General features: G+C 41.9%; 1 protein-coding gene across 1 annotated transcript; it reads left to right on the forward strand.

Moving 5' to 3' along the window:
* Nucleotides 1-376: 376 nt before the first annotated feature.
* Nucleotides 377-19,004, forward strand: gpr146 (G protein-coupled receptor 146). The gene is made up of 3 exons (XM_084071012.1): nt 377-583; nt 12,747-12,955; nt 13,887-19,004. The coding sequence occupies exons 2-3, from the start codon at nt 12,785-12,787 to the stop codon at nt 14,718-14,720; spliced, it is 1,005 nt and encodes a 334-aa protein (XP_083927138.1). The 5' UTR covers nt 377-583; nt 12,747-12,784; the 3' UTR covers nt 14,721-19,004.
* The last annotated feature ends 628 nt before the right edge of the window (nt 19,005-19,632 follow it).

Genomic DNA, 19,632 nt, shown 5'->3' on the forward strand with positions numbered 1-19,632 from the left:
CCCCCTATCTGAAAATGTTGTGTGCCAGAGAACAAGATTTGTGTTGTTAAAATACATGTCTCAAAAATATTCCAGAATTACTAGATATTAGTTTTAAAAATCTTGTGTCTGAAAATAGCAGATCTACAAGCCTGTAGTCGCTTCTTTTGTGCTTGTTTTCATAGAACTGGCTGCTTGTTTCTCTCTCAAAACCTGGCAACGCTGGTTGTAGTAAGTCGTCAAAGCCCCTCCCCCTTTCGAGAACAAGCGTCGTGCCGAGAGAACTAGAGATAGTGGATGAAGCCTGGGTCTCTCTCTCCCTCTCTCTCTCTCTCTCTCTCTCTCTCTCTCTCTCTCTCTCTCTCTCTCTCTCTCCCTCTCTCTCTCCCCTCTCTCTCTCCCTCTCTCTCTCTCAGTTTAACAACAGTATTAAACACTGTTAGCTGCTTTTCCTCTGTAACTCGTAGCCTCAAAGCAAAGCTGCAGTTTTAGATCAACTCCAATGCAACAACAACAGAGACATGTCAGTGGAAATGCATCAGAACCCGATGCCTCCGTAGATCTCCTGTCTAAAACAGTGTGGTGCCAAAGCTCTACTTTTCGGGTGAGTTTTCGTGTCTTCTATCTTATCTTTTTTTCCTTGTGTTTCTATAGATAAGATTGTAGTTTTGTTTTACAACTGAAGTTTTGGAAAACATTGATGAAATTCTCTCCTAAATGAGTGATGTGTGGAGCTGGTTGTCAGATGTTAGAATGATTGTAAACTCCTGACAGCTACTATCCATCCTTTTGATCTCTGTCAGTGCTTCTCAAACTTTTTCACGTCAAGGACCCCCCAAATGATATGTATTTGGCCGCGGACCCCCATCTGAAAATATATTGTGCTAGAGACCCCCTGAAGAGAAGATGTGTGTTAAAACATTGTCAAGATTTTTCAAAAAATATTCAAATCTACAAGCTCACTGCGCGTCACTTAGTGCTGCGCTGCGAGCTTGTTTAGATGTGCTATTTTTTAAATAGCTACCATATAAATGGATGAAGTGGTTAAATTGATTGTGAATTTGTGATGCTATATTGACTACTTTTGCTGGGGACCCCCAGGGGGTCCCCGGACCCCACTTTGAGAACCATAATGTCATATAGTGATGTGATGCAGAGGTACTGCATTCATAGATTTAATCATCGTTATTAATATATTATTACTCTTGTTTACATTTGATTAATATGTATGGAAATTTCACATTTACACGTTTTGTCTTGCTTGGTCACAATCACGTTTTGTTTTGTTGCATAAAAACAACAAAAACATGTTACAAAATCTTCAGGTTGTGAGGCTGCCCTTTGGATTATTAATAATAAGTCATGTTGATAATACATGTATGCACCATTCTCTGGATTCATTCCCTGGGTACCTATGTACACTTTTTTTAACTTAGTTACAAGAAGCTAGCACCAGTCACACCAATCAAACTTAATGTACAAGCATGAACCCCTTTTAGATGAGTTTTCCCCTTCTAACATCAGTACAGTACCTTATGCGACATGTCTGACATGCCTATCAAATGTCTAACAGTTTTGGCCACTTATACTGAGTTCTAGATGTTGCTTATTGTATTGAGCAAACTTTTCACTTTGCCATTGGTATTTCTTGTGACTTAGGATAATAAATAACATTTAAATACCTTATACCAGTGGTTTTCAACCAGTGGTCCGGGGACCACCAGTGGTCCTTGAGGGAGTACCAGGGGGTCCCCAGCAAAATTAGTTAATAGCGTCACAATCATTTTTAACCACTTAGCTTTGGCTATTCAAAAATAGCAGATATACAAGCTCATGCTATTTTTGAAAAACCTTGAAAAAGTGTGCATATCTTTGAATATTTATATTTTTTAAAGCGAAAATTAACTGATATCTTTGCTTCTGGGGGTCCCTGGAACAAAACATTTTCAATTGGGGGTCCGCAGCCAAATGTATATCAGTTTAGGGGTCCTTGGCATGAAAAAGGTTGAAAACCACTGCCTTATACCACAGTTCCTTACAGTAATGGTACTGATACACCTGTAGCTGTAGAGACCAGTGGCTAGTGATGCCATCATGTCCACCTGACACACTGTCACGTCAGCCATTGTGTTGAATCAACCCATTTAGACCTGATGCCCATTCTGAAACACCTTCTAAAATCACTAGTTCTCACGCTTTCCAATATGTTTTCAAAAATGTCCAAAAAATAGCAGATGTACAAGCTCGCAGCGAGGCACGAAGTGACGCGCTGTGAGCTTGTATATCTGCTATTTTTTGAATAGCCAACGCAAGAATCTAAAATGGCACACAGACGCTTTCCCGGTTTTAATGGATTAATATTTGGTGGATTCGATGAGGCTCCCATACTCACACATGTTAACAGCTCACCCGATCAAATAGCCTCTACCTCAGTGGTTCTCAAACGCTTTCATGTCAAGGACCCCCAAATAAATATGAATGCGACCCGCGCGGACCCCCGTATGCCAATATTTTGTGCCAGGGAACCCCATACAGGATTTGTGTTGTACATTTATTTTCAAAATTATTCCAAATTCTTCGCACATTTTCAAGATGTTTTGAAAAATATATATGTGATCCACGCGTTATGATCTTGTAGATCGGCTATTTTCATATAGTTGATAGGGTTAGAGTGGTTGAAACTGATTTTGATGCTACATTAACTCATTTTGCTGAGGTCCCCAAGGACCCCCGGGGGGGCCCCAGACCATACTGTGAAAACCACTGGCCTACCTCTTTTACATACTGTAGTTATAGTTAACTTCATACACGTGACCTCAGGGGACTCTGTGTGTGTGTGTGTGTGTGTGTGTGTGTGTGTGTGTGTGTGTGTGTGTGTGTGTGTGTACGCTGTGGCTTAATGACTGTAAGCCTATGCTTTGTGCTGACCATTGAGCTCAACTGTACTTTCTTCTTTCCTGTAGGCCTACAGCAAAGTTAGTTAGTAGCAAGGCTTTGCATTATGTTGCCACGCCCCCATCCAAAAGGCTTGTCAAAGAAATGGCACTGCTGATGATGGTCAGAGCCTGAGGAGCAAAACATCCACTTTTTTTTTCACTTATTCATGTTTTTTCCCCCACTTATATACAGTAAATCATCTGTTTTTGCATCCAGAGAGCGTCAAGTTTTTGTCAGTGTGGCTGTGCAGGCATTTCTTTTATTATGCTGGCTCAATAAAATAGGCCCATCATGCCAACAAAATAAATCTGAATGCACTATAAGGTGTACCTTTACTGGATTACGTGAACTATGTTCCTGCTAAACCATCTGAATTGTCTGTCTTCGGTTTCCCTGTGGTTTTCAGTGGCCAGTCATTTCCCTGGCACTTAAACAAGAGTTATGCAACCTTCTCATCATTTTCCTGAGAATGAAAACACAGAATGAAAGTAATACTGCAACTGATTGCTGCAGCCTTCTTATCAGTTTCAGAGCATGAAAATACAACATGAAAATAATACCGAAACTGTTTGCCGTTGCTGTGTGCCTGCATATTGTCTAGGTCTGTCTTTGGTCATATTTATTTATTTATTTTCATATTTATGTAGAGGGTTTGTTGGCTGGGTAAATGAATGTTTTTATCCACATAGCCAATTCTTTAAATGCGTGGCTAGTTATCAAGGGGGTCTTTTTAATGATGCGTTCTGCCACTCGTCCCACGGGCTATTGTTTCAAAACGTATGGGATACGGTGGACGGACACCCCATTTATGTACTTGGCTGTAATTCGTTATGAGTCCTTTACCATGGGCGTAGGAAATTAAATTCAGTGGAAGCTGCAGAACATTAGATCTAGCTGACAACCATAACAGTAGACCTAAGTGGCTTCAAGTATAAAATAACAGGTTAGAGCATCACTTGTAAAGTACTGAAGAGATGAGGAAATGAGATGAGGAAATGTAATTGCGCTCTCTCTCTCTCATTATTAGTTTTAAAGCTACTATCCCCGATGTGGTATGCCCATAGTCTCCCTCTCCCGACAGAGGGAGGTCATTGTAGCGACTCAGTGAAGTACGAACTACAGTCAAATTGGCTGCACATCTACTAGTGTCCAATCCAGTGCGCCATCTGCTTCAAATAACTTTATTGACATTGCCACAAACCCGACACCAGTGTCCACCTCCTCCAACCACAGCAACTGTGCTGGTTACATTGTATTCACTTACTCTACCATCAGTGTTGGCCACCGGGCAGTAACGTGATACTAGTAATATATTACTGTAATATAATTACCTTTTCATTATTATTACACTGTATTAGCGTAACTTATTACAATTGCCAAAGCAGTAATAATATTACAGTTATTGATCCAATTGAAGCTGCATTACTGCGTTACAATGAACACGATTAGCTTTTGACTAACATATGCACTCTCACTTCTCTGCATCGCTTGTCTATGAACTGTCCGTGTGTGTTGCATAGAGCAGTGGTTCTCAAACTTTCTCTTGTCAAGGAAGGACCCCCAAATTGACACTTATTAGCCTGCGGACCCCCATTTGAAAAGATATGCCAGGGACCCCCGCAAGAGAAGATCTTTACAGCTCTAACAGTGATTCTCAACCAGTTTAATTTCAAGGACCCCCAGTTTGATATGCATAGGCTACAGACCCCCATTTAATGGCATTTCTATCTCTGGGACCCCAATTTATATAGTAAAATCAATGTTAATTTAACTCAAGAGTGTACGAATGGAACCACATGGACCCGTTAGGGTCCATGTGGTTCCATTTGTACACTCTCAGAGTTACAGACCCATAAGGGTCTGTCATTTGGTTCCTAACTATCATTTAGCTGGGGACCCCCTGGAACTCCCTCAAGGACCCCTGGGGGTCCCCGGACCCCACTTTGAGAACCACTGGCATCAAGTGGCAAGTGCCATAGTAGGAGGTTGTCGCAGGCGAAAGAAGAACAGATCTACAAGCTATCAACATGTTGCGATACAATGCTTTGTTAGCTTTTAGGTCTGTTCATTTTAAGCGTACGCCTTGTGCAGAACTATGACGTAACACATGCGACGTGCAGGTCAGGGTAGGTCTGTGGAATGGTCCGCGGGTCAAAAAAGTAATCTAGTAATACAAAAGTGATATAGTATACTATAACTTGTAATGTAACTAGTATAAGCAATATAATAATACTTTTACACTGACTGTGTAACACCGTCTACCATCCAGATTGTTTAAAACAGTTGTAGCTTTAACCACTTAAACCCTATGATACTTTGTTGACCAGGGTCTCCCAGGGTCTCTCAGGGTCTCCCTGATTCTGTACATGGTCACCTTAAGCGATGAACCCATACGTCCCCTATTCTGGGCATGTCATAATAGGCGAACATTCGGCAGATCTACAAGCTTGTCGCAACGTGACTCATTGTCAGCCTGTAGATCTGCTAAATGTTCGCCTATCATTATGACATGCGCCATAGGGGCACTAGGGTTCATGTGGATAAAATACAAGTATCTTGCAACCACCATGTATCCTTTTGTAGAGTACGAGCAATTACCGGTACACGTTTGATTTCGCCATTCCCTTGTCCTCAAACATGATTGTGCCACATATCCCAACATTGACACAGTTGCACATTCACAACATTCAAAATCCTGCAATGTAGACGTACTCTGTTACCAGTAAAAGTCCGGATTTCAAAATTGACTTGAGTAAAAGTACAAAAGTATTGGCATCAAAATGTGCTTAAAGTACGAAGTACTGAAATGTTTAAAAAACAGACGATCACAACGTGCGACGCGTTGTGGGCTTGTAGATCGTCTATTTTCAAATAGCCTAGGTATAAAATAGGGTACTTAATGTATGTTTTATAATGTAATAATTTAAGTTTTCAAATAATTGTAGTGGAGTGAAAGTACAATATTTGCCTCTGAGATGTAGTGGAGTAGAAGTAAAAGTATAGACAACTGGAAATACTCCAGTAAAGTAAAAGTACCTCAAAGTTGTACTTAAGTACAGTACTTGAGTAAATGTACTTAGTTACGTTACACCACTGAAATCCTGAGTCATCATAATGTTTTTTTTTCCCCCTCTCTTCCATTGAATACCTCTTGCTTCCCTACTACTATACTACACTCCTGTCATAGAACGCGCGTGGAGAGAATCATGTGACATCACTCGGTGCATTCTGAGAAGTGGCTGTAAATTCCAGTAAGGATATATGAGGGGTGTGGGCCCGCGCTATGTCACACAACTCCCATCAGCCGTCCAGAGCTGGCTCCAAAACGCTTGAAACGCCAAGCACATGTGCGTCACCCTCACAACATCAAGTCTGTGGGGGGGAGAGAGACGTGCTTGGAGCAATACCTCACCTTCTGGGAATATTCAACTAACCGATTTTGACATGAGCTAGTGTTAAAAGTTCAGATGAGCCACGTCTAATATCGCAGCCAGTGGTGGAAAGTAACTAAGTACAGTACTTAAGTAATTTTTGTAGATATTTGTACTTTACTTGAGTATTTCCAATTTCCAATTTCGAATGCTTTTACTTCTACTCCACTACATCTCAGAGGCAAATATTGTACTTTTATTCCACTACAATTATTTGAAAACTTGAGTTCCTAGTTACTTTTCAGATATAAATGATGATATTATGAAACGTACATTAGCCACTTTAGCCCTATTTTATACATAGGCTATTTCGGCTATTTGAAAATAGCCGAACAACAAGCTCACAAGCCAATCTACAACGCGTCGCGTTGTGAGCTTGTAGATCTGCTATTTTCAAATATTTTAGTACTTTTACTTTTGGTACTTTAACTACATTTTTATGCCAATAATTTTGTACTTTTACTGAAGCAAATTTTGAATTCTGGACTTTTACTTGTAACAGAGTAATTCTATATTATTTCTATATTTCTATATCTATATCTATATTGCAGTATTGGTACTTTTACTTAAGTAAAGAATTTGAGCACTTTTTCCACCACTGAGATTGCCGCCAGTGTAGTGTTTATGAGGAACCAAACAGAGGCGTTTTCCTGGTGTTGCCCTCTAACAATAGGCCCGTACAGAGTGTCCTGGGGTTGCATTGTTCATTAGTTGAGACGTGCAAAGCAAGTGGTGAACTAACTTTGGAATGAGGCTGTTAGTCAGTGTATATATGCCTAAAAATGTGTCCACCAGGGGCTGCAGAAAACGGCAAAACACTGCCAAACACTGCTATAGGAAAGGAATCATGAGTATCATGGCTCAACTTTGCACACCTCTCGGTCGACTTGGTTCATAAAGGCGGATTCCAGCCAATCTATTTAATGAGACACATACTAGTTGTTCTAGATGTGACTCAGTAAGTAACCGGTTACTGTGTTTCATCAAACATAATGTAGCCAGACAGCAAGTTGGCCACCTTTTTCTTAAGATCTGTTGGTTGTTATTCTTACAGCCATGCTCTCTGTAAGTATAAACGATCACCACCACCGAGTATAAAAAATATGATACCTCAAATAGTTGTATTTATGTGATTATGGGTAATTGTGGAAACAATTGCCTCATGCCGAGCTATATTATTAATGTTGTACACATGAGCACATTGGGACAAAGGGAATAAGGTCTTATTACTATGGTAAGTTTGTCTCTCAGTCTCAAGTGTACTCTTTATGGAATTCTGATATACTGTAGTAGTGTAGTTAGTATGTCCCAATCTCCTGCAAAAGAATAGGTGCTTCAGTACATAAAATGGCTTATCACGGCTGTTGTTTTTGGTGAAAGAATACAGTAGAAAACCATGTACAGTGGTTCTGTTTGATGCATTTAATTATTATTCAGGTTCCAAGAGAAGAGACAGCGAGGGCTGATAACATCACAAAGAATGATATTGTTTTTTGGGCATTCTGCATGCGGTTGGAGGGGGAATTTCATGGGAGTGTGCTGCGGTAGGGCAAGGCGATATGACTTCAAATAGTCAATATCACATACGATTAATGAACGATTTTTTTTTTTTTTAAATGGTGAAAATAGCTGATCTACAAGCTTGCAGATCTGTAATTCACAACAAAATCAGACAAATCGATTTAGTCGATTAAAGAAAATCGATTAGAATTATTGTATCGATTCATTGATGTAGAAGGAAAGAAAACTTGCTTCTTGTTTATTTGGTTATATAAGTTGGTTATGAATGAATATATTTGGTGATAAAAAGAAGAGCACTTCAGCACTTCCACAACCAACAATCAGACAAAATATCACAGAGGATAAAAAACACAATAAAGACCTAAGGCTTATTTCCATTGTGGTCCTCTCTTATTGGTTCTAAATATCGGTTTTGATATATTATTTTCGATTAATTGCCCAGCCCTAGTATCTGCAGTAGCCTTGATGATCTGTTTTGCAGAATGGGGGGGGGGAAAAAATCTTTTATTTTTTCCCTCAAATACTAAACGGTAGCCTTTAGGCCTACTGGTGGCGACCAGTGTGAAGTGTGTGGCGTAGGGATTAGGCTAGTGAGACTAGTAGCATTTTTCATTCACAACCATCCTAATATTGAACACATTGTATTGTTGACATAGATCAACAATGTCACCTCCACAAGCAAGCTAGAGAGAATCCGTGTTGCAAATCTCAATATCATTGCTGTTTCACCAGATCTGCTGGTTTGCTTCCTGTGTGGTGTGAGTGATGTGGGTTTTTTGAGTGCATTGCAGTCTGTACTCTGTAGGCCCTGTACGTGTAAAGCAGCAACCACACCTCGTAGCTTGTACTATATGGATTTGACTTAAAATCAACATCATGATTATTTCAAACTTTTGCCTCAATTACGATGTAAGAAACTAGACGCGTCGCAATTCAGGGCAATTGCAAAGTGTGGTTGCGCCGACGCCGGTCGTGGGCTGCGGCCGCCGGGACTCGAGGGACGGCGTAGAAGCACACCGGCAGACCTTTCTGCCAATACGTAACCTGGAGAAAATGGCGACGATGACGAAGGAGTTTGACTTGACAGTCTGAATGCCGCCGTGTACGGCGGCTACAACAACGTGCTTCAGTTTGCACAGGCGCTGGAAATGCTTGGCGTGGGCAGGGTGGTGATCTACGATACGAGCCCTGGTCCGGATCTCGACCGCTTGCTGCGCAGCTACGTCCAGGAGGGTTTCGTGGAGTTCGTACCATGGCCTATCGACAAGCACGTCGTGCCGTCTCGGGGAAATGCATATGGAGAGTACGGAGTAGTAGGAGACTTGCACTACTATGGCCAGCTGGCCACGCTCAACGATTGCATGTACAGATACATGGAGCGCACTCACTACTTGGCTGTGCATGACATTGATGAGATCATCGTGCCGCGCCGTCACCACAACCTGCCGGCTCTCATGGAGCAGCTCCGACGGCAGAACCCAGAGGCTGCGGCCTTCCGTTTTCGGATGGACCATTTTCCGACGGAACACGTGGATCCCAACGCAACGTTCCGCCTGCCCCAGTGGGAAGGGGTGCGGGGGATAAATATCCTCGAGCACATCTATAGGAGGGATTGGCTCGATATGGCGCCGGTCGCCAGGGTCTACAAGCAGATACTTCAGCCAATGATGGTGGAGCAGACGGGAGTGCACGAAGTGCTGAAGGCCTTCGGGGGGACAGTGACGGTTCCCGAGGACACAGCTAGGATTGTTCACGTCCGGAGTTGCATATGGTCGCCTAATCCCAGATATTTTAGGGACCCGAGATGCGTGAACAAAGAGATGATGCACGTGGACAAGGAGCTGTGGCGTTTTCACGAGAAACTCGTCCCCAACGTGGACAAGGCCCTGAGGAGGGCAGGAATGCTGAGAGAAACAAACTACAGTACAGCCGCGGTAAACTGACCACTTGTGCCCCAGAATCGCCAAAAGAATTGCAGATCTACAGGCTCACAACACGCCACGGTGCATCACATTGTGAGCTTTTAGATCTGCTATTTTTTGCTATATGTACGATGGAGTATAGCTTAGAATAAGCATTAGGTTATGTCATCATTGCAGAGAGTCTGTGGGAGCATTCCCCTGTTCCAGGCAGGCTGTCCCACCAGAGTCAGACCCCCAAAGCCTCCTATTTATATCTGTATTTCCTTTCAATATTCAGAGATAGGTGCTCGATGCAGACACTATGGAGAGCTCATAGCATCTCAGTCTTCTAATGGGCTTTCACCCAATTGTCATGTACTGTAAGTTGTGAGGAAGTTGAGGTGGGATGGACATTTGCAGTCATCTATAGATGATCCGACATAACCTTTTTTTTTTTTCTTTTTTTTTTCGTAAACTTTACCTCATTGAGTGCCCAAATTATTTCTGGCTATTTCCCCCATCTAAGATATTTTGTTCCAGGGACCCCCAGAAGCAAAGATTTGAGTTAAAAATGTTTGCTTGAAAACAATACATATTCAAAGATTTGCACACATTTTCACGATTTTTCAAAAATAGCAGATCTACAAGCTCATAGCGCGGCACCGAGTGCCGCGCTATGAGCTTGTATATCTGCTATTTTTGAAGTCGGTTATTGGTTGTAAGGGCCACCGGTTGGTAGCATAAAAAGGTCGACATCCTTGCATTATGTTCCCGGCATCTCAATAAATTAGTCACCATTTCGTTCTCCAGAAATGACTCATCTATCTGGTGGTCATAGAGGCGTGTTTACAAGTGGAAGAGACCCAGTCTTCCTGTGCTGATGAAGGGAGAACTGCCAGGTTGTTGTACAGAGTAACTCTAGACTCTCTCCCTTCTACTGTAGTCTCACAGAGAGGTAGAGAGGAGGGACCAGGTGCACGCGAGTGTGTGTGTGTGTGTGTGTGTGTGTGCGTGCGTGTGTGTGTGCGTGCGCGTGTGTGTGTGCATGTGTGTCTTGAGGCCAAAACAGTCCCGCTGTAGTGGTGTTACGTAAGTGAACGGAAGAATGTTCCTCTTTACTGGCATCTTTCCTGCAAACAAAACCTCCCGACCACTGTGTGTGCACTTCAATATTTTCTGGGAAATTCAGTCAGCATTTTTTTATTTGATAGTTAGTTCACCTTGAATGTTTTTCCCCAGGCTGTGAAGGACGTTTTTTTTTTTTCATGGAACCACACAAGCACCAAATGACAGTGGATAATACTTTTTGAAGTCATTTGCATTGCTGTCTCGCTAGTCTTACTCACCAAATTGAATTCACATCAAAGCCTGTTAATGTGCTCATGCTTTCACTTTTTACTGACTAAATTAATGCATTTTTAGTTTTTTATTCATTTTATATATAATCTGTGTTGAGTGTGTTGAGTGTGTTGCCGTGCGGGAGGTTGGGTTACATAAGTGTTTTTAATTAGCAGACTCAGCAGACTTTGTTGCCTATAGTCAACCCATTCCCCACATGTGTGTGTGCATAGTTGTTTCTCTTTGACCTTAGCCTGAACTCCAACCTCACAGTCAGGCCACACTGACCCCTTTCCTGAGCCTGCATCACATTTCACTCTCAATAAATCCACCCATCAGCATGAGACATCAGCTCTGGTACTCTGAACAGAGGTGGTGCACTTGCTTTGGTCACATCAAGTAGAGACAAAGCAGGTTGAAAAGAAAAGTCAGGCTAGTAAAGGAGGGTTCTTTATCTGGTCGCCTGATCATTTGAAAGGCAAAAGGGCAACTCTCCACAGGCAGAAGGCCCCTGCATGTGACAAGAGAGAGAGAGAGAGAGAAGGAGAGAGAGATTTGCTGAGGTGTCAAACAAATGCAGTTTTGTATTCTTCGACAAGAATAAGGGCCTCAGTTCGTCTACTCCACACAGTAAAATCCTCAGTTAATTTAACTCTGCGAGTGTAAAAATGTAACCAAATGGAGTCATTTTGATTCACTCTCAAGAGTTACAAATGAATACATTAACACTGAGGCTTTTACTGTGTGTGCCCCTGAGAAGTGCAGTGAGAGCTCTTTTTCTCCTCCGTGGTAAGTCCTCCAAACTAGCAAACGAAATATATTGTAAGGAATTCTGATTCAGCCAGTCAAATGCAGTGAAGTGAAATTAACAGTGTTACTCCAGGCATAATAGCCATGCCGTGTCTGAGCTGTTTGTGTTAAAGAGGGCTCTGCCTGCCTGTTCCTCTCCCCACCACAGCACAACACTTGCCAGATACCAGATGCCCTTTTTTTGAAGAAAAAAAACCCAAAACATTCAATTCAGTTGACTAAAGAAAAATCACCTAGCTGCACACTGTTGTTTTTCGTTAATTCCACAAAGCCTAACGACAGTGGACAGTAAATGTTAGGCGCTGGTACAGTACCTGCTATGGGTTTTCATCCCCCGCCCCATTTCTTCTCTAATCAGGTTTGATCTAACATGGCTAGCCAAGGTTCTTTTAAGCCATTAAGACCGGGAACGCATCTGTGTAATTTTTTGATTTCTTTGGCTATTCAAAAATAGCAGATATACAAGCTCATAGCGCGGCACCGAGTGCTGCGTTACGAGCTTGTGGATCTGCTATTTTCAAAAAATCGTGAAAATGTGTGCAAATCTATATATTTTTAAAGCGAACATCTGTAACTCAAATCTTTGCTTCTGGGGGGGGGTCCCTGGAACAATATATTTTGAGATGGGGGGTCCGCGGCCAAATGCATATAATTTTGGGTGGTCCTTGACACGGAAAACGTTTGAGAACCACTGTTATAGCAACATAGGTTTAAAAAAAAAGAAAAGAAACAACACTAGGATTTAGAATACATTTTGTATAATGGGCCTCAGGTCTTAACGGGTTAAACTAATACCTTCCTCGTGCTTTTTTTCCTCTTGTCTTTGCAGTCGACCCAGTGAGGCGTCTCTGTCGGAAGCGCCCAGCGATGTGGAGCTGCATGGTTTACAATGAGACAGACGCCAGCGCCGCCGACCACCGTCTCTGCCAGGACTTCGGCCTCATCCTGTCCGTCTTCTCCCTGGTCTACCTCATGGTGTGCTTCCCCGTGGGGCTGTGCTACAACGCGCTGCTGGTGGTGGTCAACCTGTCCAACAAGGTGACCCATGGATTCAAAGTTCTCAGTCGGCCACCAGTGGTGGAAAAAGTAGTACTGTAGTAAAAGTCCGGAATTATAAATTTACTTGAGTAAAAGTGCAAAAGTATTGGTATCAAAATGTACTTAAAGTACCAAAAGTAAAAGTGCTAAAATGTTTGAAAATAGCAGATCTACAAGCTCACAACGCGTCACGATGCGACGCGTTGTGAGCTTGTAGATCGGCTATTTTCAAATAGCCTACGTATAAAATAGTAGCCTGGTAAACCCTCCCTCCAGAAATCTCAATTGTATTTTTTCACTCCTGGAATCAAATGGAAATGAGATTTCTGGAGGGAGGGTTTACCAGGCTAATAAAATAGGGCTCAAGTGGTTAATGTATGTTTTATAATGTCATAATTTATGTAGAATTTAATGTATGTAGAACAGCAGGAACACAGGTTTATAGTCAGGGGAAACGGCCAAATCTCAATGGGCTTTTTACACAAAAAGTATACATGGCTATGGCCGTTTTTAGCCCAAGGAGTGGTTTTGGTGCAAAACAAATGATTGCAATGGATTCAGAATCATAAAAACACCCTAGTTTGACCCCTCACATGCTACTTAAAACAGAATTAAATTTGGATTTTGTTTTGGATTTTTTTTTAACCAAGGTTATGGTGGGTACCCCAACTTTAAGGAGCTGTCAAAAATTCTCCTAGGGATACTGAATTTCAGTCTTTGTGAGATGTGTTACTAGACACCTTTACAAACACATTGGTGAAGATTTTTTTGGTAAGGAATATATTCCAAGATTGGAAAATATTCTGCTAATATCCCCTGACTATTAGAACGATGAAGACTTAAACATTGTGTGTTAATTGTTTAAGAAACAGGCTTCCAAATCACATATCGGGTTCAGTCACGAGATGTTATTTTGCTTCACTCCATGAAGGTGTCCATGACCATGCCCGACGTCTACTTCGTCAACATGGCCATCGCCGGCCTCGTGCTCAACCTGGTGGCGCCCGTGGAGCTCCTCGGCCCCGGCTTCACGCGCTGGCCCGTGTGGGACTACAACAACGAGGTGTACATCACGCTGCTCATCCTGTTCAACATCTCGTCGCTGGTCATCATGTACTCCACCACGCTGCTCAGCCTGGACTACTACATCGAGCGGGCGCTGCCGCGCACCTACATGTCCAGCGTGTACAACACCAAGCACGTGTGCGGCTTCATCTGGGGCGGCGCCGTGCTCACCAGCTTCTCGTCGCTGCTCTTCTACGTGTGCAACCACGTCTCCACCAAGATCATCGAGTGCTCCAAGATGCAGAACAAGGAGGCGGCGGACGCCATCATGATGTTCATCGGCTACGTGGTGCCGGCGGTGGCCGTGCTCTACGCCTTCGTGCTCATCCTGCGCATCCGGAAGGAGTCCACGCCGCTGGACCAGGACTCGGCCCGCTTGGACCCGTCCATCCACAGGCTGCTGCTGGCCTCCGTCTGCGTGCAGTTCGCCCTGTGGACGCCGTACTACATGACCCTGTTGGTGCACACGGTGATGGGCGCGCCGGGGAGCCACGGCAACAGACACGGCTTCCCCACCTACTATTTCCTGAGGTGCGTGTCGGAGTTGCTGGCTCTGTCCAGCAGCTTCGCCATGCCTCTCATGTACAGACAGATGAACAAGAACTTCTCCCACAAGCTCCAACGGCTGCTAAGGAGGCTGCACTGTGGCGAACGGTCCTGTCCTCACGAACGCTCCACAGTGCAACAGGTGGTGACGTGAGAGAGGGTCCGCCCTCGGGAGATCACGGGGACCCCCTGCCCCCACCTCCCAAACTTTTAGGCCACTTATCTCAGCCCCATAGAGCCAGTATGCTGCTGGGCTCCCCGTGCTGCTCTGGACTGACTGGGTGAATACTAGCTAACGTAGCAAAACTATGGAATCACCTTTCATGACTTGATCTGGTTTGGCCAGTTCTGCGGCGAGATGACAAACCAAGTAAAAACCACTAAGTGCTGTTGTTATTTGTCAGTGTCGTGAAGCTCACCACTGAAGCACTCGCTCACTAGAATTGTTCATTTTACTTTTCATTTGCAGATGAACCCTTTTGCCACCAGAAGGATTACGTTCACTTCAAAGGCAGCGTTATAGGTCTATGTGTTTCCCCATGCATAAAACTGTGTTTTCAAACTCATTTCAACTACTGTACCCAGACCTGTATGGGTTTAGTTTCAGTAGAACTTAATTCACTTCTCCTATGGCCAATTCAGACCTGAGATTTTCAAAGAGATTAAACTGTTTTTAAAATGTTGCAGAGATAAATTGCATTTGAACCGCTAAGGAAGCAGGTTATACCAGTGACGTTGCCATATAGAAACCATTATCTCTTTGCTCGTCACTGTGATGTCTGTTCTGAACTGAACTGTTTTTAGGATTTCTTGCGTAAAGAAAGAAGTCGCTAGTTCCTTCCTGTCTCACTGCAAATCTTAGATCTGATCTGGCCTTATAGACTTTGTTCTTAAGCCTGATTTGTACTTAGTTGCGCGCTGGTGTTGCATGCCGTAAATAGCAGATGTACAAGCCCAGCTCACCATGCGTCACATTCGTGATGCATGGTGAGCTTGTAGATCTGCTATTTACTGAGCACGACTAAGTATAACTAAGTAAGTATAACTGAGGCTTTAAGCATCCAGATGCACTCACTAGCGCAGTGGTTCTCAACCTGTGGGTAAAAAAACTGGTCAAACATTGGCCAAATTGTCAAATAATATAAACCAAATTAAGATAGGCGATCTACAAGCTCGTTGCGAGGCGTTGTGAGCTTGTAGATCGGCTATTTTCACAATATTCATCTGTGGAAAAAAGTGCTTGTCAGGGTGGTGGGGGGTCCCCAGTTCAAATATGATTATTTTGGGGGGGGGGGGTCTCGGCCAGAAAAGGTTGAGAACCACTGCACTAGCACATAGTAAAAGCAAAACAGCGCAATTTCACACACCTTTTGGAATTACAGCGTGTTATTACAATTGGGATAAAAAAGCATGTATTCAGGGTTCAGACATAACCAGCTTACCTCTTGTTTTTGTGACCTCCAATGAAATCACATAACATGCTAACCACAAGTAGTTAAAACAACATAATCAGTTTGTGTTGAGCACAGTCGCCTTTCGCCAAGTATGTAATTTGTTAAGCTATATTTATGTTTCTGGGGGGGAGTGAATGTGCATGTCGAGTCTGGCGTATGGTCAGTGAAGGCCATATACAGTATGAGTGAAGGGCACATGGTGTAAAACGGAGCGCTTTTAGTGGAGGTGGCTCCGTACGGTATGCATTCTCATCAAGTACTCAACCCCAGTACCCCAGCCCCAATTTTACTCAACTGTCTACAAGTTAAAGTTTACTTTACTTTACTTTATTATGGATCCCCATTAGCACTTGCACTAAGCATGGCTATTCTTCCTGGGGTCCAACACCCAACATACACATCATACACAACAAACATTACAGATACAAACACAGACAAAGACAATAGTTCACTTACAAAAATTCAGAAATACATTTAAACAATTTTGTTCATTTCATGATTAAAAAAGTAGCCAAACTTTTTTCCTACACCATATTCATGTTAATAACAGACAAGTCAATAAGATGTCAAAGGTTAAACACAAAATCAGTAAAGTTAATGAAAAATTGGAAGATACTGTTTTACCATAATTTTGAAACCCTCTTTTGTATTGGCTTGAACAATATACCTAGGCAATGAATTCCACCTTAAAATAGCTCTATACATAACAGTTTTCTGTATAACAGATGTTTTAACTTTGGGAAAATTCAACCTTTAGTCGGTCAAATGTGTACTTGTGTTTAACCCAATCAATCTGGGAACGGATACTGTGTCATTTTACATTTTTAGCTATAACCATTATTTTATACTTTGGGCTATTCAAAAATAGCAGTTCCAGGGACCCCCAGAAGCAAAGATTTGAGTTACAAATGTTCGCTTAAAAATATATATATATTCAAAGATTTGCAAAAATGTTCATGATTAAAAAAAATAGCAGATTGCCACGCTATGAGCTTGTATATCTGCTGTTTTTTAATAGCCCAAAGTATAAAATAATGGTTAAAGTGGTTAAAATCTAAAATGACAGATGCATTCCCGGGTCTCAAAGGGTTAAGTACTGGAGTATTTGCTTTACAAAATGCTTGAGTATTCAAAACTACTACGTGCAGCCTAACAGGACAGCTCAGAGAGGTGCTTTGAAAAACCTTCATGAAAGCATGAAAGGCTCGCCTGCCAAGCACCTGCCAGCCCGGCTGTGTGTCTATTTAGTGCTGCTCGGATCCATACAGGTTATCCACACATTATCAGCATGGATGAATCTTCTATCCCACAGAGAAATGGCTTATGATAAATAAATACAAATCAATCAGAACATAATGTTCTCTTTACATCATTACGTGATAATGATAGATGCATTTTTTCATAAATTAAAGGACCATTTCCAGCCATCAACATGCAAATGCTTATATCTGGTGGAATATTTCACCTTAATTTTAACCAGGAAGTCACCTTGAGATTAGAATGCTTTTTCAAGGGAGACCTGTCCAAGGATGTGAAGACATGCACTTGATACGTCGCTCGCATACAACCACCAAACATCTAGAAATGTTTCCACTTTTGTTGAACTGCCATTATCTTCACTCTGTGGGCATACGCATGCTTCATCATAAAAATAACTCTAAAAATAGTCATATTCAAGCAAAAAGACCCAAAACAAAGCAGATTTGATTTGGATTTAGATGCACCAATGATCTGAAATACATTGCCTAGAGATTATTCTTTCCTGTGATTAAGGTATAAAAATGTACCCGGTGTTTACATTTTAATGACAAGCTCCACCATGCCAAGCTCACAGGGTAATTATACACCAGGTAGTGTGAAATAAGCTTTTTGTTTGAAACTGTGCCAGGGCGTTTATGCAAGAAGGGTACTCTATGAGCTATTATTTTCTAATTTCAAAGATCAACAGTGTCATCATCACAAAGTTAATGATTATTTAAACTCTGATCAAAGTCTGAACATCCGCTGTTCATTTGGTATTAAAAAGCAAACAGTAGTTGATGGCCGAGTGAGAAGTGATTCGAATCCAAACCTATGATACCACTGATCGGAGTCATTTGAGTCATTGTGTCCATTTTCAGCCTCTTGTTGCTCTATATGTATGCTATGTACTGTAGTAGGTGATCAGCCTCTATGGTGGACTCCAAAAAAACGTAACCATTTTGACCACTATTTAATCAGTATAAGAAAGCAAACAAATCTTGAATTGCTTTGGACGATGAACGCTTAATCCAAAGTTTGATGCCTGGCACTATATTTTCTTTATTCATTTGTGTCACCTCCTAAATTCTTTCTTTTTTTTAAATTACAATTGAATGGCATTTTTCTGAACAAATGTGTAATGTTCTCGTGTAATCCACTATGAATATCCAGTATGTATTTTGTCTGCTATTCAGTCATTAACTAGATGTGAATACTCTGCATCTCATTCACACTTGGCTATACTGTTAGTGCTCCCCTTCCCCAAAAGGGAAGAAATTATAAGAAAAGAAAACGCAATCATCCCTCGTCCAACAGAAGTCTGAGTTGGGTCTGCTTCGGAGGGCTCTTAAATCATTTGGAGTGTTCACACATGTGCAGAAATATGCTGACTAATCGCAGAGTTCGCATAAGCGGCTGAAACGGACCAAGTGTAGAAAAAAAGGAAAAGAAAAAACACCCTCAGATTCACTCATGTCGAATGTATTCAGTTTCATTGTAACTATCAACACCAGAACGAACCTCAAAGGTCCACATGAATCCACTTGCATATGTGATGCTTTTGTGATTGTATATACAACTGTATATGTATAATACAAAAATAATGTGTATATATTGTATCTTAGAGATTTACAAGAAGATACCTGGCCTCTTTAAAAAAAAATACAGTATTATTTTCTGAAATATATATTTAGATACTGTGTAAGTAATCTCTACTGTCACCTGAGTCAAAGACTGATTAAACCATAAACTAACAAGGAGTTCCTGCCACTTCTGTCTCTGAAATACATGGATAAAACTGCCATGTCATCTATAGGCAATGCTTTCAGTTCTCTGTTGATCTGCTGCTTTTTTTTGTGTCTCGATTGCCCTCAGAAAAGGTCACTTGCCTTGTTGAATGTACCTTTGGCTATCTCATGTTTGCATTGTTGCCTAGATCTCATTCATTTAGAATGAGGTGGACTAGTATAGTATTTTTAGGAAGCAATATCAGTAAAACTATTATTCACGTTTAACCTTAACCACTTAAACCCCAGCATCCTTATTGTGAGGAAATCTTTTGCTGAAAATAGCAGATCCTCCATTTTCAGCTAAAGCTTTCCCCACAATAACAGAAAACTGGAAATATACTAGCATAGAGCCCTGAGGGACGCCGCTAAACCATATGGGGTTTAAGTGGTTAACCTATAATAGGCCTATACTTCATTGACTGGGTTCACCCTGGGGTCTGTACTTGGGCCCCCAACGTTTTTTTTTTTGTCCCTCTCAACCAAATCTCTTTAGCCAAAAATAGCTGATCTACAAGGTCACAACCCGTTGCAAGCTGAATTTTTGTGAGGTTGTAGATCTGCTATACTTTTGCTATTTTTGCCA

The sequence above is a fragment of the Gymnoscopelus microlampas genome, assembly GCF_963454915.1.
Source record: "Gymnoscopelus microlampas genome assembly, chromosome: 11".
Taxonomy (NCBI): Eukaryota; Metazoa; Chordata; class Actinopteri; order Myctophiformes; family Myctophidae; genus Gymnoscopelus; species Gymnoscopelus microlampas.

Bases quoted from the DNA above. Each gene is read 5' to 3' on its own strand.
- gpr146 (XM_084071012.1), top strand. From the start codon at position 12,785: ATGTGGAGCTGCATGGTTTACAATGAGACAGACGCCAGCGCCGCCGAC. The intron at 12,956-13,886 runs GTGACCCATGGA...CACTCCATGAAG, and splicing joins TGGTCAACCTGTCCAACAAG to GTGTCCATGACCATGCCCGA.